Genomic DNA, 24,252 nt, shown 5'->3' on the forward strand with positions numbered 1-24,252 from the left:
CCCAGACTCAGACATGAAGAGTTAAGAGTTAATGAACACTGGCATCCTCTCTCTTGACAACTCAGGCATCCAGTTATCTACTGTCCCATTACGATGCCTGTATGACTTGAATAGGTTTCTGCATCCTCCATCAGTGAATAATGGAAGAAATAAGCTTGCTTAGCAGCCATTAATCTCCACTTCGTGCCAACCAACCATACCTATTTAAGGCTCAAGATTGAAACAAAGATTGGGGATCGTGTGAGAACGGCTTAACTTTAAGAGAGACTTAGATCAACAAGAAGCTCCACTGGGAACTGGAGAGAAAGTTAAGCAGTAGCTATCTTATTTTTGGCAATCTTCTGTTCTTCTTCAGAAGCTGCCTGCTCCTTTTGTATGTTAATGTTGTGGAACATGCATTAGAATAATAAGCTGGGCTCAACCTGTGACTAGCCATGTAAATTGGAACAAATCACTTAAGCTCTTGAGACCCTTTCCTCATCTGCCTTATCTATCTGGAAGAAGTATCATGAAGAGCAAATTAAAAATATTTCATAAGCTATAAAAAATTATATATAAAACTTTACAAAAACTAGATCAGTCATCATCCATCAAACAATTTGTTGTAAATAAGGTGTCAGGTAATTTGTTAATTTGAATTTTCATCAATTATAACTGAATATTTCATTATGGTATTTTGTTTAAAATGTCAAAAATCAATTAATAGCTAATACTTATATAGTACTTACTGTGTGCCATGTATCATTCCATGTGCTTTACATATTAATGTGTTTATATTTACTAATCACTTAATCTTCATTTAACAAATGAAGAAATAGAGGCAGGAAAGATTAAGTAACTTGTCAAACAGTGGCAAAACCAGGCATTCTCGCTGCTTTTAACCACCAATTATTTCATTATGTTCCTAGGCCACTTCCCCAATTTCCACAGAAATAATGATCTTTCTTAAATAACTTCAAGTTTCATTATTCACTCTGCAGCCTTTGTCAGAACTATAGAGCGGAGTAAGGTGGAAGTTACTTACCTGTAGAAAATCAAGTATAGAGCACAAATTAGTTGACAAGATGAAAGACTGGGAAAACTTTCTGATTTATTCTTTCCTACACCTTCTTAAGGGGCACAGGTTAGAAGCCTCTGGGAGGTAGCTAGAGAAACATATATTTATTCACAAATGTATATTTATTTCCAAAAATCTTCATAAAGCAATATGGAATCATTGTACTTCAGTTAGGAAGGGACCTAAATGTCATCTTGTCCAAACTCCTTGATGCTTAAAACTCTTCACAACGTTCCTACCAAGTGAATGCCCAGCCTATGCCTGACACTCTCTGATGTGATGGCAGCCTCTGCGTTGGGCATTCATTTAACAAATATTGATGGCTGTATGTTCCAGACGAGGTTCTGGGCACTAGGATGCAGCTGTAAACCAGAGACAAAATCTCTGCCTTCCATTTGTTTCGGAAGACAGATAACAACATCAGGTAAAGACGAATGCTCTGAAGACAATAATGCAGGGTGAGGAGCTAGAGGGGGTGGGTTGGAACTAATTTTTAAAGGATGGTTAGGGAAAGACTCTGAGGAAGTGGCGTTTAAAAGAGACCTGAATGAAATGAGGGAGTGAGTAGTTGTTCCAGGCAAACGGAAGAGTACGTGCAAGAGGTAAGCATGATCTCAGAGTGTTTGTGGAATGACAGAAAGTTCAATGTGGCCACAGCAAACTGAGAGAGGTGGAGGAGGTTAGGAGGCTAGAGAAATGCACAGGAGCTAAATCTGAGGGTCTGGAGGTCATAGGAAGGACTTTGGGTTTTGTTCTGAGTGTTATGAGAAGCCATTGAAAGTTTTGGGGACAGGCATGACACATTAATGGTTTACATTTCACAAGATCCCTTTGGTTGGTATTTGCAGTAGTGGCTGTGGTAGGGTGAGAGTGGAAGGAGGAAGGCCACTGTGATAGAAAAGATTTGGTGGCAGCTTACGCCAGGGGGACAGCAATGTAATCTTTGGACAGCAGTTTGGGAAATGTTTCTTATATACAATTGAAATCTGTCTTCTTAAAGTTTTTGCTCATTAGTCCTTGTTAGAGACATATAGGAAAAAACTAATGCTTCTCCCCAGGACAACTCTTTCCATATTTGAAGGTAACTTTTATTTTTCTGGGTGTTTATTTCTTCTGACGTGTTTTTCTGTTCCTTCACCACTCAGTCCTCTCCTACAATATGATAATGTGGCTCCTTTCAAAGGGATGAGGCTTAGATTGAATGGACTATTTCTTGTATGGCCTGATCATCCCAGACTGGATAAGAACTATCATTCTCTTTTTTAATATATAATATTCATATTAGTGCATTCTAAGATCTCCACAGACTCTTTTCAGTCAATCTTACTTGTATATTTTCAACTATTATCTGTAAACCATGTCTTCAGCTTAAAACATTATTCTGAATCAGATTTGTATTTATAACTGCCTACCAGACATCTTTTCTCTCTTTTTTAAAAAATATTGCCTATAGATGTTAGCTCAGAGCCAGTCTTCCTCAGCAAAAAGAGGAGGATTAGCATGGATGTTAGCTCAGAGCTGATCTTCCTCACAAAAAAAAAAAGAAAATATTGCCTAGATAGCTCAAATGAAATGCATCAAAAATGGAATCTATCATTTTTACCTCTTAAATTAGCTTCTTATTCATTATTCTCTCTTTTATGGAAGGAAATCGTACTTCCAAATATCAAGTACCTTAAAGCAAATCTTGGAATTATTCAGAAGGGGTCCCCCTTTACCATCAAATCTACTGCTTCACTAACTTAAACACCCTGTGGTGGATTCCCATTGTCCTAAGATAAAGACAAAATCCATACCAGGGTTAATAGGCTCTATAAGACTTTTCTCCTTTCTCTTCCTTCAACTTCATTTCTTATTATTCTCCCTTGCTCTTTTCGTTCCTCCTAGGGTAGATTTATTTCACTTTTATAAATGAGACACATGCCCTTGCCTGGGAGGGATTTATCCATTTTCTCTAGCTTGGAACCTTTCCTACCATGCATCTTCTTCTTACTTGACTAACTCCAATTTGTAGACTTTCAGATCTCTTCTAAAACATCCTTCCTTAAGGAAGGTCTTCCTGATCTTTGAGATGAGGTTGGGTCCCTCTGTTATGTATTCAAGTAGCGCCCTCTGAGGTCACATATAAAATATTTATTAAGGCTGTATCCTCTCTGAGACTGTAAGTACCATAAGATTATGGTACTTTGATTTTGATTTTAGTTTTGATTATAGTTATTAGCACCTAGCACAGTGCTTGACACATGGTGTGGGCGCTCAGTAAATATTTGTTGATTGAATGAATGAAATGTACTATGGTGGCCATATTTAGTAATCTATCACTTTCACCTTGAACTATTTGTAATTCCTTGAAAGTGTTATGTTTTGAGTTATTATGATGGTTCCTATGCTGTTTTCCTTTCCTGGAATGCCCTAAGCCTTTCATTGTCTTGCTAACTTTCCAATTATTACTCAAAACTGAGATACATAATACATAATAAAAGCCAAAGATAAATAATTAATCAGATGGAAGACTTACAGGGCTTAGATGCTTATGTTACTATTTGAAAAAGATTGAAAATAAAATAAGATACTTAATTCAAAAAGAGAGAAAAATGACAAACCAATTGAAAAGTAGATCTGAAAAACTTAGAATTGGTTTTTTGAAAAGCCCACCTAGAAAAGAGAAAGAGAAGAGAGAGAAGACAAACTATATTATGAGTAAGAAATAGATTTAATCACAGATATGGAGGCAGTAAAACATGTACAATCCTATATTAAATACATTTGAAAATAAAATCCCTACAGAATTAAAAACTAATAAAACTTGATTAATTCTAAATTTTATTTTGAAGACAAATATGAAAATAGTGCTATGAAAATGTGAAAGAGGGTAGTTGTTCTAACCAAAAATATACTATGAAGCTATTTATACTATAATCAAAACACTAATGTATTGGGGCTTCTGATTAAAACTGGCAGGCAGAACACACCTATTTGCTGGATCTCCTTCTCTGACCCTAATAACACGATAGTAAAATAATGAGCCCAGAAAAAGGAAGAATATAAGGAGACCATCAGAGGATAAGGCATTTCAGAAAATTTCGTAGACAAAAAGAAGTAAGAATAGAGCTAGAGACATTTAATTAAAAGTGTGTTTAGGAAACATTTCTTCAGTCAATTTCTTTTTTCTCCTACCTCCTCTCCTACCTCCTCCCCATCCCTCAGGGCTTTCCCAGTTCAGGCAACCCAGAATTTTACCTCCAGGTGAAAAAACAAAAGCTCTTCCCTCTAAACATTTGGAAGAGCTACCTAAGGAGAATTGAGGCTACATGAGTAAGGTGGTTCTTCTGGCGTTATTATTCTAGTAATAATAGTTGTTTTGGTTCTTATTTTGGAGAGCTCTGTAGCCTAAAGAGTGGCTCTCTGCTTATACGCCTTAAAGTGAAGAATGGCTTCACAGTTAGAGGCAGCTTTACTATAGTTGGGGGAGATTCAGTGGGAAAACATACCTACACTTACCAGCTACTTAGAAAAATCAGTGCTATGTTCTATCCATTCATAAGACTTGACTTTCCAAACTTCCCAAACTTGACTACCCAAGATTGGCTTCTGGCCAAGATAGAGTAACAGAGACTAGATTTATCCTCCTTCCTTAAACAATTAGAAACTGTGTAAAACATACAACAACTCTTTTTAACATTGGACACAGGTAGTGCAGGACTGTGATCTATGAGAAAAAGGAAACTGAGGTGAGCCCTGCTATTGCTTTTTGTCTGCAGGCACTTTCTGGACTGGAGAGGATGAAGGGGAGTCTCAAACAAAGTATGGAAGTTGTGCTGAGACTGAAATTGGAATCCAAGGAGTCTAAAGTGGCTGCAATTGGTGGGATAGAGTTCTAGAGGGGAAAGAGCTACATGGGAAAAGAGTTCAGAATTCTGCATAGGAGCCACCTTAACTGCTGACTACTAAGACATGCACGCATAAAGTTAAATTCCACGAGGCAGAGCAAAGAACAATTGGGGACCTGTCAGCTAACATGTTCCCAAACAGCTCACAGAGGGCCAGCAATCATTCGAGGCTGGGACGTTCCCACCAGCCAGTGGAGAGTTCTTGTCAACTTCTCAGGGCATTCAGTGGAGATTCCAGAGGATCGAGACTAGACTAGAGGTTACTCTAGATGCACCCTAACAAAAATTTAAAAAACAAGCCTCAAAAGGGTCAAATTTAAATAGAAGTAATATATAATGCCTAACAGAAATAATCCCAACAGTCTGTAAAGGAAAACAACAAAATCCAGACAATCAACAATGTACAATTCACAATGTCCATCTTCCAATAAAAAACTACTAGATATGCCAATAAGCAGGAAAATGTGACCCATAACCAGGAGAAAAATCAGTCCATAGAAATAACCCCCAAAATGGTAGAGAAGATGGAATTAGCAAACACATTAAAATAGCTAATATAACTATGTTAATGTATTTAAAGGAAAATATGAACACGATGAGGAGACAAATGAAAGTTATAAACAAACACCAAACGGGAAATCTAGAGATGAAAAACAAAATATCTGAAATGAAAAACTTTAGTAAATGGAGATAAAAGCAAATTTAGCATTGCAAAAGAGGCAACTAGTGAACTTTTGAAGATATAGTAATAGAAAGTATCCAAAGCGAAACACAGAAAAAAGACTGAAAAGAAAATGAATGGAATGCCAGTGAGCTCTAAGACAATATCAAATGGTTTAACATATGTGTAATCAAGTCTTAGAAAGGAGCAGAGAGAAAAAGATTTAAAAAAATAATGGCTGAAATTTAATGTGATGAAAATTATAAACAGATGCCCAAGGAACCACAAGGAGGATAAACACAAAGAAAATGATAATAAAACTACAGAAAACCAGTGATAAAGAGAAAAATATTAATGTTGGCCAGAGAAAAAAGACACACTATGTATAAGAATTCTTATCAGAAACATGGGGGCCAGCCCCCTGGCGGAGTGGTTAAGTTCTGCGCACTCTGCTTCGGTGGCCAAGGTTCACAGGTTTGGATCCCAGGCATGGACCTACACCACTCATCAGCCATGCTGTGGCAGTGACCCACATACAAAATAGAGGAAGATTGACACAGATGTTAGCTCAGGGCTAATCTTCCTCAAGCCAAAAAAGAGGGACATTGGCAACACATGTTAGCTCAGGGCCAATCTTCCTCAGCAAAAAAAGAGAGAAAGAAACCACACAAGTCACAAAACAATGAGTGACATCTTCAAAGTGCTGAAAGAAACTGTCAACTCAGAATTCCGTGTTCTTTGAAAAATATTTTTCAAAAAATTAAGGTGAGGGGCTGGCCCAGTGACATAGTGGTTAGGTTCGTGTGCTCTGCTTCAGTGGCTCAGGGTTTGTGGGTTTGGATCCTGGGCACAGACCTATGCACCACTCATCAAGCCATGCTGTGGCAGGCATCCCACATATAAAATAGAGGAAGATGGGCACGGATGTTAGCTCAGGGCCAATCTTCCTCAGCAAAAAGAGGAAGATTGGCAATGAATGTTAGCTCAGGGCTAATCTTCCTCACACACACACACAAAATTAAGGTGAATAAAGACTTTTATAGAAAAAGAAAAGCTGAGACCTGCATTACAAGAAATGTTAGAAGAAGTTTTCGAGAAGAATAAAAATGATATCAGATGGAAACTTGGATCTACTCAAAGGATGCTGGAAATGATAAATGTGTAGTTAAATATAAAATAGGTTTTTTTCCTCATGGTTTAATTTCTTTGAAGAGGCAGAGATAATTTACTATTTATAGTAAAAATATTAAAAATGTGTTGTGGAGTTATAACATATATAAAGGTAAAGTCTAAACAACAATAGCATAAAGAATGGATGGAGGGAAATAGAAATATGTTATTGTAAGATTCTTCCAATGTATATGAAATGATATAATATCATTTGAAGAAGATCTATGGTAAGCCAAAGATGTATATTATAGAGCAACATTTAAAAAATAAACAAAGAGGGATGTCTAAAAAGCCAAAGTAGAGAGAAAATAGAATAGAAGAACAGTTCTTTAATCTTAGTTCTGTATTTAAATGGATTCAATGCTCACCATTAGTCCTTTTCTCAATACTTGAATTCTTTGTTCGATTTCTGGATTTAGTCATGAATTTTTCATGGTATATATTTATTATGTGACTTATTAAAATTTTTCCTAGTGATTCACCATTACAAAAAAAAAGTAAAAGGATACAAAAATATGTACTATGCAAACACTAATCTAAAGACAACTGAGGGCCTATATTAATGTCAATCAAAGACTTTAAAGAATATCACTAGTGATAAAGAGGGTCACTTCATAATAATTAAAGAGATCAATTAACCAACAGGATGTAAAAGTCCTATAAGTGCACAAATAAGAGAGCTTTAAAACATATGAAACAAAAACTGATAGAATAGACAAACCTACTTCTTTATTCTTCTATCAGTAATTGTTAGAACAAGTAGACAGGAGATCAGTAAGGATATAGAACATTTGATCAACACTGTCAACCATTTTACTTAGTTGACATTTATGAATACTCCACCCAGCAACAGCAGAATATACATTTTCTTCAAGTTCACATGAAACATTAACCAAGACAGACTGAATTCTGAGCATTAAAACAAGTCTCAATAAATTTAAAAAGATAAATTGTACAGAGTATGTTTTCTGATCATAATAGAATTAAATTAGGAATCCATAACAAAAATGTCTGAAAATCTCCAAATATTTGGAAATTAAGCAATGCTTCTAAACAGTCTCTTAGGTCGAAGAATAAATCACAAGGGAAAGAGAAAATATTTTGAACTGAATGAAATTGAAAACATATACAACTTTATGTGATGCAGCTAAAGCTGTGCTTGAAAGGAAAGTTGTAGCTTTAACGTATATAGTAAAGAAAAATAAAGTTTCCAAACCAATGACCCAGTCTTCCACCTTAAGAAACTAGAGAAAGAGCAGATTAAACCCAAAATAAGCAGAAGGGAGGAAACTATTAAAACAAGAACAGAAATCAATGGCTTAAAAATAGAAAAATCAATAGAGAAAAATCAATAAAACAGCTAATTTTTGAAAAAAGCAATAAAATTGATTAAACTCTAGCAAGACTGATAAAGAAAAAAGGAGAAACCCCAAATTACCAATGTCAGAAATTAAAGATGTGACATTACCACAAGTCCTCTGGATGTTAAAAAGATAATAAGGAATATTATAAACAACTTTATGCCAATACATTTGAGAATTTATATGAAATGTATAAATTCTTCAGAACATATAAATGATCAAAACTAACTCAAGGAGAAATAGAAAATCTGAATAGTTTTATATCTGTTAATGAAATTGATTTTGCAATGTAAAACCTTCCCGTTCGAAAACTCCAGGCCCTCTGGTGAATTCTATTATGTATTTAAGGAAGACATAATATCAATAATACCAATCCTACACTAATCCTTTCAGAAAATAGAGGAGGAGGGAACACCTCCCAACACATTTTATGAGGCCAGATTTTCCTGATACCAAAACCACATAAAAACATTAAAAGAAAATAATATAGAGATCAATATCCTTCTGAACATAGAAGCAGAAATCCTTAACAAATATTATCAAATTGAACCAAGCAGTATGTACTAAAAGGATATACATGACCTAGTGGAGTTTATTCCAGGAATGCAAGGTTGGTATAATGTTTCAAAATTAATCAATGTAATTACCATATTACCAGATCAAAGGGGAAAAAGCACATGATCACCTCAATAAATGCAGAAAATGCATTTGAGCAAAATTCAATGTTTATTTATATAGCAAGCAGTCTTGCAAGCTAGAGATAGTGTCTCCTCTGGAGCAAGGGCGGGTATGCTATCTGTCCTGTATACTAAAGGTAATGTTTCCATCTAGAGCAAAGGGCAGGCATGCTTACTGCACTTATAAAAAATTTGGGTTCCCTAAACTCAAAGTTGTCTTCTGTAATATAACCCACTGTGTGGCCCTTTTCATGTTGCCTATAGGAATTGGGGCTTGGAGAACTGATACAAAAATGCTAATACTGTGGCTACTGCTATTGCTCTGAGTCACAAACTGTCTTTTATCTCTGACCCAGGAATCTCATGTCTTGCACTAGAACCCACAAAACTGTGTCAAGGCTAACATATTAGCTTACAAGTTAGGTAAAATCTCAGACTGTTCACATTTCTTGACAATAAAAAAAATATACCTAATTCCAATATCTAATTTAAAAAACTAGTCTACTCTAATCTGTTACAAGGAAATTGTAATCATATGTAAAAGTGAACTTAAAATTATTTTGTGAGAAAAAAAGTACTTGGACAAAGGATTTTGAAACATTGATTTTAGAAATTTATTTACATATCTTGGATGGAAGCAGTTGATACAGTTTGCCTGGAATTCCTGAAAGAAAAGAAGAATTTTTTTAAGCTGGGAGTGGTAAGTAAACTTCAGAAAAATAATAATTAAAAAAACCCCTGCTCCCTGCCAAAGTAGCTTTGTGCAATGTATAGAAATAACATAAATAAAATAACGTCAATTTTATCAAAAGAACAAAATCCCTAAATAATTCCTCTATATAATAAATTGGATACAAATCTTACAAAACTAAATTGTATTCCTCTTAAAAGTTTCCTTCCTATTACTGTGCCCAATAGGCTAAAAGAATCTTAAACGATCTCTACTAATCCACCACAATGTACATACCTTTCAAATCAGGAGCTAAGGGTCTACTCCTAGGACTAGAGGTGTCTTCATGAATCTCATAGTTGTCAAAATGGAATTTCTCTCTTCTTGAAATGTAACCCATTTTTGATAGGTCATTATGCTGACTACACATTTTTTCACTTAGATTTAAATATTCTCTTTGAAGATTCCGCATCTCAAATTCCAAAGTATCCCTTTCATTTTCTATACTTCTTACGTAGTTTTCTAAAAGTATTTTGTCTTCCGCAAGTCTGCTGATGCTGTTTTCAAATTTTATGTTTTCTTGACTATGTTTTTTTAGTTCTTCTTTTAGAATCTGATTATCTGTTTTAATTTCCATTACCATTTTTGATAACATTTCACATTCATTGCCCATTTCTGACAAGCTATTCTTATAAATACTTGCTTCTGATTTTGCATTTTGTATTTCTTTTAGAAAATTCTCTTCTGCAGTAGATTGGTATGTTTGAATATTCTCAATTTCTCTTTCCATCATTTGTCTAGCAGCAGTAGATTCTTGTAATGTTGTTTCAAGATTAAGTTTTTCGTCTTTAACTGTTTCTATTATTTGAAGAAGTGTCTCTTGTTCAGTTTTTGCCAATCTTTCTTTCTCTTTTAGCTGCATTATCTCTAGCTGGTTTTCTTTTAGTTCATTTTCAAGTGAGATTTTTTCCTTTAGAAGTTGGTGTGTTTTTTTCTCTAACATTTCCTTTTCATCTTGTATTAACAGAATATTTGTTTTCATTGATTCCATTTCTATACTCATTCGATTATTTTCATTATTGACAATGGCCATATCATTTTGAGTTTTGTGTTCCTTACTTTTTAGTTGATCTAATGTTTCTATCATTTGTTGCTTCTCCAAAGAAAGTTGACTGTTTTTTTCCTCTAGAGTTTTATTTTGTCCTTGGAGAACATTATATTTACTAACTAGTTTTTTCAATTCTTTAAGACATTCTTTACCATCTTCTTCTGTTTTAATTAACTTGGACTGAATAGTGTTCTTTTCTTCAACCAAATTCTTAAGTTGCTTTTCATATATTTCAATTTTCTGTATCAGAGATTGTGTGGTAAAGACTAGAGGTTTTATTTTGGTCTTAAGGGTTAGATTTTCGTTCTCCAGTTCTGTTACTTTTTTCTGTATCTGCATAGATTCTTTTAGGTAATTCTGTAAGTACTGAATTTTTGCAACACACTGCTCAGTAACAGAATTGACTTTGGATGTTTTCTCATTTTCGAATATTATTGATCCTTGTTTTACTACAAATGGTTGCCTTTCTTTGTCTTTCATTTCATATTTTGTTGGGTCAAAGAATGACAGTGTATGTCTTGGAACTCTGGAATGGAACTTTAAATCTGTAATATTCTTGCCAGCGATAGGAATTTCTTTATTGTTTTTCTCATTCTTCTTTCCCCTGTGTATTTCACTCTTATATAATTTTTTACATTTCCTACAAAAACTCACATGGAATTTTGACACTGTTTCCCTGAGTGGGAGTAATTTGTTTACTAATGCCTCTAATTCTGAAATTCTCTTTGATTTTATATCTTCATTTAAGTTGCTTTCTATATTTTCTTCCTTAATAAAGTTAATTTTTTCCTTGTGAATGGGGGACAGGTCATATTTACCATTACTTGGAACATTTGTATCAGTTTTTAAAGTTTGAAGTTCATTTGTAAGTGCCAGTTCCCTATCATGTGACTTTTGAAGCTCCTCCTTCATTTGTTTGATAGAAAGGCAAATATCATCTAAATTTTCACAAAATCCATGCTTGAGAAAAGGCATTGTAATTTTGGATTTATCCAGAATTACTGTATCAGCTTGAGACATCATATTTTGAGGTGTGTTAGGTAGAAAACTATAAAGGTTATTGTAATTCTTCAATATGTCAGAATGTTCTGAAGGGTTCATAATTGTATTTGGAGCGGAATTATCTGTTGAGGTTCTTCGAGTTAATATGTCCTTGAAATGTATCTGGGATGCAGTATTTATACCTTGAGAGAGACTGTTAACACTATTACTACTGAATTTTTCTTCCATTGAATGAAGACTCCTGGGATCCTCAAAATGATGAATTTTCTCCATAGAAAGGATTTCTTCTTGATTCTCTATAGGCTAGTAACAATAAAATGCACACTATAAATGTACTATCATTTGCCACATGACCAGCAAATTAAGTTAATTTTGTGTGGAAGATTAATTTTTACAACGAAAACGAACATTTTATCCATTTCTCCAGCAAAGAACCCTAATGAGTATGATTCATTTTTCTCCAGAAAATCGAACAACAGTTATTTTGAGATCTGTAACTCTGGTCTTGACAGTTTGCTTAGAAATTACACTTATTTCCTCAGGGGGTGAGATACATGGGCTAACTCTTCAATTTCAGAAATAGAAATTTAGCATCCCTCAAGAGACCTCATAGATAGGTGGTCTCTTGAATCCCTCAAATGGTCAAATGGAATAGGTCAATGATCAAATGGAATGCAATAGGTCAAATAGAAGTTTAAGGAAAATGATTATGTCCACTTCTGGGCTGTTGGTCAACCTTAGCTTACATTCCTAGTTTCAGAGGAGTCTAGGGCTGTGACTCTCCTGGAAATGTGAGTTCTCATCAGTGTAGACACAGTGACTCTGGTTTGGACCTGTTCTAAGGAATTCATACCAGGTCTAGGTCAATCTCAAAAGTAGAAAAACTCATAAGTGGACAGAGAGGCCATAAAAACTGCCTTGTATTTCAATTTACTTGGGAATTTTAGGTATCTGGACTAAGTCAGACGCCCCTCACACACGCCTAAGAGAAATGGGGAAGTTGCAGAAGTATGGAAGGAAACGCACGTCTTTTAGGGTTTTCAGCTCAGGAATTTCCTTATTTTCATCTCTGACAGTCCAATTGCCCTGTAAAGAAGGGAAGAATGTAAAGGTGAAGATAAACTGGTTGTAGTAACATTTTTGAAGTACCTAAATGTAGAAATGATTTTGTACAGAATAACATACCAAAGCCTGTTCAACTTGTGGGCTGAATACTGGATTTTTTTCTGAGCTAAATTGTGGGTTTTCTACTTCAATAATACTTTTGTTCAATATTTCACTGATTTCAGACTGTACCTTTTTAAAAGAAAAATTGAGAATGTTAGAATTTGATTTCAGATTTATAAACTTAAGAATGTATAGGAATAATAGATATAATAATTAAAAGATACCTTTAAATTTCATGCACATAAAAATTCTTTCCCATCGTATAAAATATGTTAAATTTGTGTAATTTATTGTCATCTCTATCATTAAAGGAGTCTTTAAGAAAATTATGCCTTTATTATATGACTATAAAATTAGAAAGACAATTTAGGAAAACAAGATTTTATGAACTATATTCAAATAATTTTAAATGTTTGATTTTTACAGTGGTGAGTAAATCAGAGACATTTGATCTCTGACCTCAGAATGGACTGTATACTAGAATACACCCTCAGGAGGAGTTTATCTTCTCATTTCCCCCTGTAGTTGCTTTTACTTTATTTTTTTCTGAAAGATTCACCCTAAGCTAACCTCTGTTGCCAATCTTCCTTTTTTTTTCTCTCCAAAGCCCCAGTGCATGATTGTATATCCCTAGTTGTAGGTCCTTCTAGTTCTTCTATGTGAGCCACTGCCACAGCATGGCAACTGACAGACGAGTGGTGTGGTTCCATGACAAGGAAATGAACCCGGGCCGCCATAGTGGTGAGAGCGCCAAACTTTAACCACTAGACCATTAGGGCTGGCTCTCCCTGCAGTGCTTTTAGTACAAGAATATTGGGATGAAGTTTATATCTCGTCTTCAGTGAATATGTGTTGTGTTATGCACCCCCAATATCTATACCCTATCCTTCTGTTAACATTACCCCTTATTTCTTCTAGATAAAATCCGTGTGCCTTTGGTGATACTGATCCCACTCTAGCTCCAGAGGTGGGCAGGTGACTCAGAGCTAACTGGTCAGAGCATTGCCTCCCTTTGGACAGTGACTGGTTCGAGCACTGCATGTGACCCAGTCTGGGGCAATCAGAATCAGGCCAAGACCCTCAGTATAAACTGCTGAGAGAGAAAAGCACGGTCTCTTCTCTGTCTGACTGGAATCTGGAAGGACAAAGGCCCGGAACTTTGAGCAGCCCTTTGCCACCACATGGAGTCTGAGAATCCATTACTATAGAAAGCAGAACCAAGGTAAGGAGTGAGCCTGGTTCCTTGATGATGTGAGTCCTGATCAGGTGGATTAAGCCATCCCCAAGTGAACCATCCCTAGCATTTTCAGTTACCTGAGCTAATAAAGTACACTTCTCCCCTTAGTCAGTTCGAGTTAGATTTTATATCACTTATAATGAGAGTCCCTGTTTGTAGACTATATATAGGTAGCACTTTAAATATATGTTTTAAAAATCAGTGAGCACTATTTCTTTTTGGCTGATATCCAAATATAAGTACAACAGAATGTAGTTTCCTCCAAACAAATTTTGAGCCTAGAATATGTTGCAACCTCTGTTGTATGACATTCTATATCAACTAATCAATTGGCTAGTGATCATCAGCTTAGAAATGTGGGATGATATCTTAAGTTTGGATATTTCCCACGCATAGATTAAAAGAAACATACCATGCTAACATTCTGCAAAGTCTGTATTCGGAGAGCCTGAAATGATTCTAATTGATGCTGAAGGGCCTATAACAAAATTAAACAAGGTATGAAGTTGAATATTTTTAGGTAGGTGAACATATACTTGAATTGTTATGATTTTTTAAATATCCCCCAAAGTTGCCTATTACAAGAAAGGATCACACGAGGGTCAGGTGACTTAATTCTTGATCATTCTTGCTAACCAATGCATTTTCATTAAGATTTTTGTGAAAAACGCATATGCATTTATGAAGTATTTATTTGGAAAAAGATCAGTCTCCACCCAGGTTTTCAGAGACAATAAAATGAAATATGCTCACTTTCAATGCTGATTGTGGTTGGATTTGATTTTCTGATTCTGAGATGGAGCCATATTCTAAAAAGCAAAATTGAAAGACCATGTGATTTAATTGTTAAGGTTTATTTTTAAACAACTGGTAATGGAAAGCAGTCTCTTGACTTTCTTGGATAGTGAGACAAAGAGATAATGGGAATTTTGATGTTCACATTAGGAAGAACCCAATGCTAGCCACACAATAAGTTTCAGGCATAATTCTCACTTGACTTAAAATGCCTACTTGAGATGGTAATAGTGGTTTTACTTTTATCATAAATAATTAACTTGTAACATTAAACTTGGAACTCTCAAAAACTCAAATATCTTTGCTTCTCAGATATAAACTACATTTTTTTGGTAAAAAAACTAATAATCCTCATGTTATGGGAGACCTTTTGCAAAGTACTGTATAGGTTTCAGTGTCTATGAAACAGCCATGTGATATTTTGCCTCCTTATCATGGAAAACAAGTTGGATTAATAGAGCAGACTTTTGTCATTCTCTGAAGCAAAGTACTACAAAGATTCATGTGTTCCTTCTCAGAAAATAGATTATAGATCTGCAACAGGGGAGAGACTATATAATGTTTGCGCATTTCCTGACATACATCCCTCTTTGTCCAAATGTTAGGCTACTTGCTTTGCAAATTTTTGTTAAAGATTTTAGAAAACATTCAGTGTCCTGAATGAAATGAGAGTTATGATAGAATGTTCCCATAGGCTGACAATTTCTGCTATATGAGAAGGTTTTTAAAGATGTCAGCACATCTTCTCCTTTGGAATGACAGTCTGCCAGATGTTATAGAAGCTGGTTATGGAAGCTGGTTGCAAAGTATAGCACTCACCCGTCCACCCCACCCTCCCAGCCCTACCGTCTGGCCCTCATCACTGAAAGAGCAACTCTGGTTCAGAGCCTGGAGCCATTTGTTCAACAGAAGAATCCCACCTTCATCAGAGGGCAAGGAGGGACAATGAGTCCAATTGGATATTGTCAGCTTTGCATCTTACTGGGAGTAAAATGGTAGTCTGAAATGTTCATCTCAGAGAGAGAAAAAGGAACTCAAGTGAGGTCTGCACCCATGCAGCAAGGCATCCCAAAGTTTTTCAGACTAAAATAACCTCTTCTAATGAAGTCAAATATATCAAAATGCAAATCAAAAAGACTATCTCACCTAGAATCCCACCACTCAGAACTAACTGTTGTGAATTTCAGGTACCCACCCTTCAGTCAGGTCTCTATGCATATGTGTGGAAAAAAACAGAAGTGACATCAGAACAGTGGGATCACATTGTACATGCTACTTTTAAATAAATAGTATTAGATTTACGTTTACTTTAATAGAATAAGGAAAACTGCAAATAGTACAAGTTATCACTAGTATTCATATTTTTTTTCACTACATGAGAGATTATTTCCTATGAGATCCCTCTAAGTTAATGAAAATATATCATGAAAAGGATTAAGAGATTGGAATTTGTATGTTTTTTAATAACATACATTTCTATTGTATTCAGTGTTGATTTATTCCCTGCCAAGAAAGGGAGTAAATTATGAGAAAATTAGCACTATACTTCCACCTACGCCTACTCCCCACTTTTCATGATATTTGAAGTTATATTGTTTTCACACTGTGAAGTTTAATGATGTTTACATTCTGTTCTGTAACCATAATTCCTTTTTTTTGTGTGTGTGAGGAAGATCAGCCCTGAGCTAACATCCGTGCTAATCCTCCTCTTTTTGCTGAGGAAGACTGGCCCTGAGCTAACATCTATTGCCAATCCTCCTCCTTTTTTCCCCAAAGCCCCAGTAGATAGTTGTATGTTATAGTTGCACATCCCTCTAGTTGCTGTATGTGGGACGCAGCCTCAGCATGGCCCAACAAGCGGTGCGTCAGTGCGCGCCCGGGATCTGAATCTGGGCCGCCAGTAGCAGAGCCGGCGCACTTAACCACTAAGCCACAGGGCCGGCCCCCGTAATTCCCACAAAGCTATTCATATTTAAATACGAAGATAGGATATTATTACTGTAAATATTTTCAGCCTTCAACTTTATTCTTGATGGATTTACTGTTCAAAGTTCCATCTCCTTCCTGCACCTGTAACAAGAGCCTCCCTTTTCTGCAGAGGTTTCCTTTGTCTCATTAGGACTTGCAAGTTCAAGACTAAATACAGGATTCCTTTTGCTAAAACCGAGTAAGAAATATGGAGCCAAAAGAAATCTAAAGACTTAAGTCAAGGGATATAGCAAATAAAAGATTTTAAAGAAAGAACATGAGATTTACAGACTGCTTCTAAATAGATTTCCCTCCCTCCATCTCTTCTCCTTTTTTTTTTTTGTTGGGAGAGATTCACCCTGAGCTAACATCTGTTGCCAATCTTCCTCTCTCTTTTTTTCCCCCCTCCCCAAAACCCCAGTACAAAGTTGTATATTCTAGTTGTAGGTCCTTCTATATGAATCACCACCACAGCATGGCTACTGACAGATGAGTGGTGTGGTTCCACACCTGGGAACCGAACCCCGGGCCGCTGAAGCAGAGCACGCTGAACTTTAACCACTGGGCCACTGGGGCTGGCTCTCTCTTCCTCCTTTTTTGACCACAGTATGATTGCAGTTACCATGCTGCTTCTTTTCATATGGCTCATGTGCAACCTGAGCAACTCTGCTCAGAATGTCTATTTTCTCTTGACATCCTTCCCTGAGTCCCATTGGTCTGGCCCTCTGCGATACAGTTTCAGGACCAGCTGAATATTTTCCTAAATAGGGATATTTTCCTATCCATTTTTCTATAGCCTAACAATTAAGTGAGCGGTGTGGGAGAGGAAAGATCATTTGGAGCTGTGTGAAGCCTTTGTTGGAGGATGTGATCTCTGCTGTTGTGGTGTTGTTCCCTGAGACTTGTTAGAACTCTAGAGGAAGATGTACCTATTGCTTTAGGGAAATACTCTCTTGATTGGGATTATTCCTTCAGTTCAGGATGGTGTCCTGGAATTAGGATTTCCACATATGACTGTGCAGGTTGTTCACTGCACAAGGGCTCCTGGGCAAAAGGACATGTGTGGGCTGAAATCCATCACCATGCTCTGCTCCACTCAGCTAACCGGCACCCTGCGTGGGTTTGCATCCGACTAGAGTCAGGTATACCCTCTCTAATCTGCACAAAGACACCCCATGAGCTAGGGGCAGCCCTGCCCAGAACTCTTTCTTTCCTCAGAGCAAAGTAAGCTCCTGTGGATCAGCCTCTGGGTTTACCCGTCTATTCTAGGAGCTGCTGCTCTCCACTCACCCAAACTCCAATCAATAGAAAGAAAGACACAGGTATTTCTCTGTCTTTTTGTATTCACATTTGGAGTGGGGGAGGGGCATTAATGAGTATTTTCAGGATTTTGACTTGCTTTATTGCTTCTGAAAGTCAGAGGCAGAGTTAGGAGCCAGGCTGTAGTTTGCCTTGCCAGAATCTTCTGTTCTATCTTTGGCCTCCACTTGCCAATTTTTTTGTCCCAAAGAGCGTCCCCTTCCTTCTTCAGGTGCTGCTGATGAAATTTTTACTGGTTTTCTAGCATTTTTTTGTTCATTTCATTTGGTACTGGGAGAGGGAGGTCTGGGATCTTCCTTGGCTTTGAAATCTCTACCTGAAAGTCTAGAACAATTTTTATAAGTTAATGGTTTAGTCTTAAATAATGTTTCGTATCTTAGTCGTTCATTCCTTCAACAATCTCATTCATTCAAATATTGAGTGACCACTATGTGGTGTGCCCTATTGTAGGTACTATACACACAGCAATGAACAAGACAGACGAGGCTCCTGCTCTCTCGGTGCCTGCCTTCTAAAGGAATAGACAGAAGAAAAAAAGCAAACAAAGAAATAAACAAACAAGTTAATTTCAAATGGTAATAAATAACACAAAGAAAATAGGGGAATGTGACAGTGAGTGAGGATGGGTACAGCATTGGAGGGGCTGGTTAGGAAAGGCCTATCTGGTTATTTGAGGCTTCAGCTGAGACTCCTGTGGGATAAGAACATCTCTAGGAAGAGACTCGGAGCAGAGGCAACAGCAAGGTCCTGAAGCAGAGTGAGTTATCTGTGTTTGCGGAACATAGAGAAAGCCAATATGGCTGCAGCTTGATGAGCAGATAGGCGCACAGTATGATAAGAGGCCAGAGGGAGAGGCGGGGGCTAGATTATGCAGGGTCTTGCAGGCCAAGCAGAGGGGTTTGGCTTTTACGTTAAGTGAAGTGGGAAGCTTTGGAGGGTTTCAATCATGAGAATGATTTGGTCTGATTAAACCTTAACAGGTCACTCTCCCACATGATAATGGATTATAAGGTGGGAATTGAGGGGTTATTGCAATAATCCAAGTGAGAGACGAAAGTATCTTGGATTAGCATGGCGGTGGAGGAGATGGAGAAAAATAGGTGGATTCAGATTATGTTTTGGAGATAAAGCCAGCAGCATCGCTAGAGGATTAGATATGGCCAGAAGAGAAAAATGAAGGATGACTCCTAGGTTTTGGTGAGAGCAGATGGATGAATGATGATGCCATTGACTGAAATGGAAAAGAGTGGTGTAGGAACATATTTTAGGGAAAACTATTTTAGGTATGTTCAAGTTAAATTTTCTGTTAAGACATCGAAGTGAAGATATCAACAGGCAGTTGGATATTGCAGTCTCTGGTTGAGGAAAATGGTTATGAAAACACCGTATTGGGCAACATGCACATCACTGCTGCGCTAGACAAGGGCAGTTTCTGTGCAGTGACAGGAACGGAAGCCCAAACGAAGTGACTTGAGAGGAGAATGGAATGTGAAGATTTGTGGGCAGTGAGTATCGGCAACTCTTTCTGGTTTTACTGTGGAAGGGAATAGGGTGCCTGGTGGAATAGGGTACATACTGGAAGAGATGTGAAGGTCAAGAAGGAATTTATTTTTTTTATTTTTTTTATTTTATTTATTTATTTTTCCCCCAAAGCCCCAGTAGATAGCTGTATGTCATAGCTGCATATCCCTCCAGTCACTGCATGTGGGACGTGGCCTCAGCATGGCCGGAGAAGCGGTGTGTCGGTGCGCGCCTGGGATCCGAACCCCGGCCGCCAGCAGTGGAGCGTGCGCACTTAACTGCTGAGCCATGGGGCTGGCCCTAGGAATTTTTTTTTTTAACCATGGGAGATTCTATCATGCCTGCTTGCTGCTGGAATCGTTTAGTAGAAGGGAAAAGAAGAATTCTGGAGAATCTGGGAGGCTAATTGCAGAAGCTGTGTGCTTAGGAATTTCAGGAGAGATAGGATCTGGAGGAAATGACCTTCGACTGAGCAGGGACAATCCCGCCATTGAAACGGGAGAAGGCAGAGAATATGGGCACCCAGCCTTGCAGGTTAGCAAATCTGAAGGTTGAGGATGAGAGATTTGGGGTTTGATTGCTTCTCTTTTTTTCGTATAGTGTGAGATCATGTTACATGTTGAGAGGTAGTGGCGAGAGGTGGTGGAGATTTGAGGAGACAGGAAGAGTGAAATAGTTACCTTGGAGAGGGTTTGAAAGAGCTCCTGTCGGGCAATAAAGTAAGTTTTCCGAATGGCATTGAGATCCATGATCTGACTCAGAAGTGAGTGTTTTTCTCCAGCAATGTTCAGATGATTCAGTGAAAATAGAGAGTTGGATTTACCTATATTAAAAGCTATTAAAATAACTTTTTGTTTTCCGTATGAGTTTCAGAGACATTAGCTGCTAATTATTCCCAAAGGAAAGATAATTTTAAAATTCAGCAATACTTAAAGAACCAGAATTATGTGATTCTAGAATTGGAAGAGAAATTATCGAAGAATCACAGGGGAGAGGACACAATCACGTGTCACCATTTATTAAGACCCTGCTAAACGTACAATATTGGGAGGTCCATAGACCAAGTGGAAGATGTGGTCCCAGCCCTGAAGAAGCTTATACTTTATTGGAAATGCAAGAAATATTATTCATAGTATATTCAACTTCAATTCTCTAGCTGTTTCATATTTAAATGTCAGAAGTGAAAAACAAGATAGTTATCAGTAGGACAACTTTTGAGGTAATTAAGGTAAAGATATGGGGAATTTATTTTGAAGCCTGCAGAAGATTTTGTCATATTCAGCTTATACAGAAAGTATCAAGTGCATACCTGTAGCTAACAGACCAATGAGAACAAATGAGCTTTAAAAATGCAGCATGGTAATGATTCTATACAGGACATTAGACACTCTGTAGTCAAAGCTTTATAATCCTCAGGCTCAAATACTGAGTTTTGCTATGACAATTCAAATCCATTTCTAGAAGTAAGTGTTTTACAAAGCCTTGTGGGGTGGGGCATTGTCATGGGAGCCACAGAGCCAGGCCGCCTGGGTTTGAATCCCGGCTTTGTCGCACACTCACTGTGAGGGATAACTCCAGGCAGTGTTGAGTTGGTAGGTAAAGCCCTTAGCATAGTGCACGGCACATAGTAAATGCTTGAGAAAATTTAATCATTACTGTAGCGGCAAAGGTATTATCAATATGATGATGACTAGATAAATTTAAAATTTCCAATTGAGATGGAGGGGAGGGATGGCTGCTCAGAACTCTCCAATGCTTCCCATTTTGCTCAGAATAAAACCCCAAATCCTTACGTGGAACTACGAGCCCTCCTCCCCAATTTCCTCTCTGAACTCTTCTCCCACCCTCCCCCTTACCCATTCTGCTCCAGTCACTGGCTGTTCCTCAAACATGCCAGGCATCCTCCCACCTCAGGGCCTTTGCAGTTGCTGATCTCTGCCTGGAATGTTCTTTCCCTAGAAATCTGCACTGACTGCTCCATTACCTTCTTCAGGTCTTTGCTGAGATGTTACCTACTAGGTGAGGTCTCCTACCACCCTATTTAAAATAAGATTGCACACTCCCTGCCCACTTCTGATGCTCCACACCCTCCCCACCCTCTTCTGTGCCTTCCTTTTCTCCATAGGATTCACTTCCATCTTACACACAATATCCCTCATTTGTCTGTTCCCCCAACTAGAAGGTAAGCCTCACTGGGCAAGGCTTTTGCATATTTTGTTCACCGTTAGATCCCCAGCACCTGGGACAGTACTTGATACATAGCAGGTGCTCAGAAATATTTGTTAGATAAGTGAATGAACGAATGAAGTCTTGGGTAGAACAGGGATGCTGAGAACCACACACGGGACATCCTGAAGTTCCACTGTCTCTCTCACATCCCCATTCTAACAAGTCAAGGGTTAATTGGGCTCACTGCTTGTTCTTTTAAAATCAGAGAGACCGCAGAAGTATTATTACAACTTCTTGTAACTCAGCATTATTTATACAAATCGGGTCAATATTCTGTTGGATCACTTGGTGACAGGGAAGTGTAGATGGGAGATGGAAAGAGGGGAGGGAACAGAATCATACCTCCTACCTTTAGATGTGGGCAGGAAATCACTGCCGTCCTTGGCAGCGCCTGACTTACAACTGCCAGTTATTGAGTGCCTGCCCTTGCTGGTCCCTGAACTTGTAACTGCTCTGCTCTAGCAAGAAAGACTGTGACTCTTAAACAAGCATACATGCTATTTGCACGTAACTTCATGTTCTATAAACGCTGGACTCTTTCTCCGGAGCCCTAGGTCTCACTCATGGTAGAGAACACACGATCTTACCAAATTAAGGTGCCATAATCTCTTCTGACCTTGAATGCTCTCTTAGAGGTAAATATGGAGCCGACTCAACATCTAAACTCTCTGTGAGGTCTCTTTCTCTTTTGTTCGGGGTTCCTGTTACCCCTCCTGGTTACACAGGGCTGCCTGCATATCCTTCTGGATGGTGGGTTGCAGAAGAGCAGAGAGGGGACGGGTCAGTGCACTGCCCCGCTGGCCTCCACTGAGATGTTGCTATCCTGGTGGTCGCTGGGCATCCTGTTGTGTTTTGTCTACTGAGGTGTGGCTGCTCTAGACCCTTCTTTCAGGGCCTTTGACAAGTCATTTGTGAAGATCCCGGATTTATGAAGATGCATCCTGTCCTGATCTCAGGTCTCTGGTTCACCATTTCTGTCAGCACCTCTGTGTCTGGATTACCCATAAGCCCCACATGGGTTATGGGCAACTGAGGGTCCTAACTTGGCCCATCAGTCTAGATACCACCCTCCACCACAATGCTCTGCTCCTTCCCTGGCATGTCACACTGAACAGCAGGCCCCTCTGAGAGGTGTGGAGCCTCCTTGGGCTTCTCTCAAGGAAGTAAGACTCCAGCTTCCGTGTTCTCAGCTCCCCCTCGCCGGGAATTTACAACATCTTATTCGTGCTTTATGTAGAGCTTGAAAGCTGTAGCTCTTTCGTTATTGCAGACATCTTCCCCATACAATACCCTGTAGCCCACAAATATTTACAGTAAAAAGTCATTTCCTTTAGAAGAATTATATATCATTTCAGTGTTTGTCCAAAAAATCAACAATTCTTATTTAGTATTCACAGAAGCAGTACACTATGGCACGGGGATTAAGGCCTGGACTCTGGAACCACTCTGCTGAATGGCTTTATTATTTGCTACCTGTGTGACTTTGGGGAGTTAGACAACCTCTCTGTGCCTCAGTTTCCTCGCTTCTTCATAGGGTGGTTGTGAGGATTAAATGAATTGATACACCTAAGTGCTTAGAACAATATCCGGCACAAACAAATGTGCTGCGTTATCTATTATTAGCATCATAATAATAGTTGCGGGAAGTACACCAGCTGGGCCAGGGGATTGAGTTGCCCGTTGCCTGGAGTGAAAGGCAGAAACATCCCCGCCATCGCAGCCTTGGCCGTGGAGATTTTACCTGTTTCACCGCCACCACTTTCCTTTACCCCCTCAGAGGAACTGAGGACCTTGGATGCCGAAAGGAGGACGCAGTCAACTTCATCCTCTTCCTCTTGATGCTTTTCTGTAACGGAATTGTACTTGGCTTTCGGTTTTGTTGCGAGACGGGAGGCGAGGCGCGGGGATGCGGGACGCGACGCCCTCAGCGGCCACGGGGGGGCGCGCTGGGGCCACGCAGCCGGCGGGACGGGTGGCTCTGGGCGGGAAGCGACAGCGGGGCGCGGGGATGGGGCGGTGCTCTTCTCCTCGGGGTGGGCTGGGGTGTGCGGCTGTCCAGAAGACCCGCACTCCAGACGGGACCTGCTTGGGGGTGAGGGGCCGGGGCCGAGGGAGGCGGCGCTCTCCCCTACCCGTCCATGTCCCACGGCTCCCCCGCAAGGGACAGCCCCCGGCCGGCTCTTACCCGGGCTCATCTCTGGGGCTCAGATCTCTTCCCAACTGCCTTTCCCCAGGCATTCTGCTCAGTCGCTGCACGCCGGGGCAGCCTGTTGCCTAGTAACCGGGCGGCCCGGGTGCCACGGGCGGGTGCGGGGCGGGCGCGTGGGTGGGGGTGCGGAGGAGGAAGATGCGCGCTGGGGTGGCGGGTCCTGGATCCGGGACGCTGGTCCCCCCAACTCCGCCCCGAGCCGCGCCCGGG

General features: G+C 38.8%; 1 protein-coding gene across 1 annotated transcript; it reads right to left on the bottom strand.

Moving 5' to 3' along the window:
• Positions 1-9,430: 9,430 nt before the first annotated feature.
• Positions 9,431-24,028, bottom strand: CCDC110 (coiled-coil domain containing 110). The gene is made up of 7 exons (XM_058525391.1): positions 24,019-24,028; positions 23,575-23,679; positions 14,754-14,809; positions 14,413-14,478; positions 12,782-12,892; positions 9,784-11,899; positions 9,431-9,480 (listed from the first exon to the last, which is right to left on the bottom strand). Exons 1-7 carry the CDS (start codon positions 24,026-24,028, stop codon positions 9,431-9,433), a joined length of 2,514 nt encoding a protein of 837 aa, XP_058381374.1.
• Positions 24,029-24,252: the final 224 nt, after the last annotated feature.

Source organism: Diceros bicornis, chromosome 29 (assembly GCF_020826845.1).
Source record: "Diceros bicornis minor isolate mBicDic1 chromosome 29, mDicBic1.mat.cur, whole genome shotgun sequence".
Taxonomy (NCBI): Eukaryota; Metazoa; Chordata; class Mammalia; order Perissodactyla; family Rhinocerotidae; genus Diceros; species Diceros bicornis.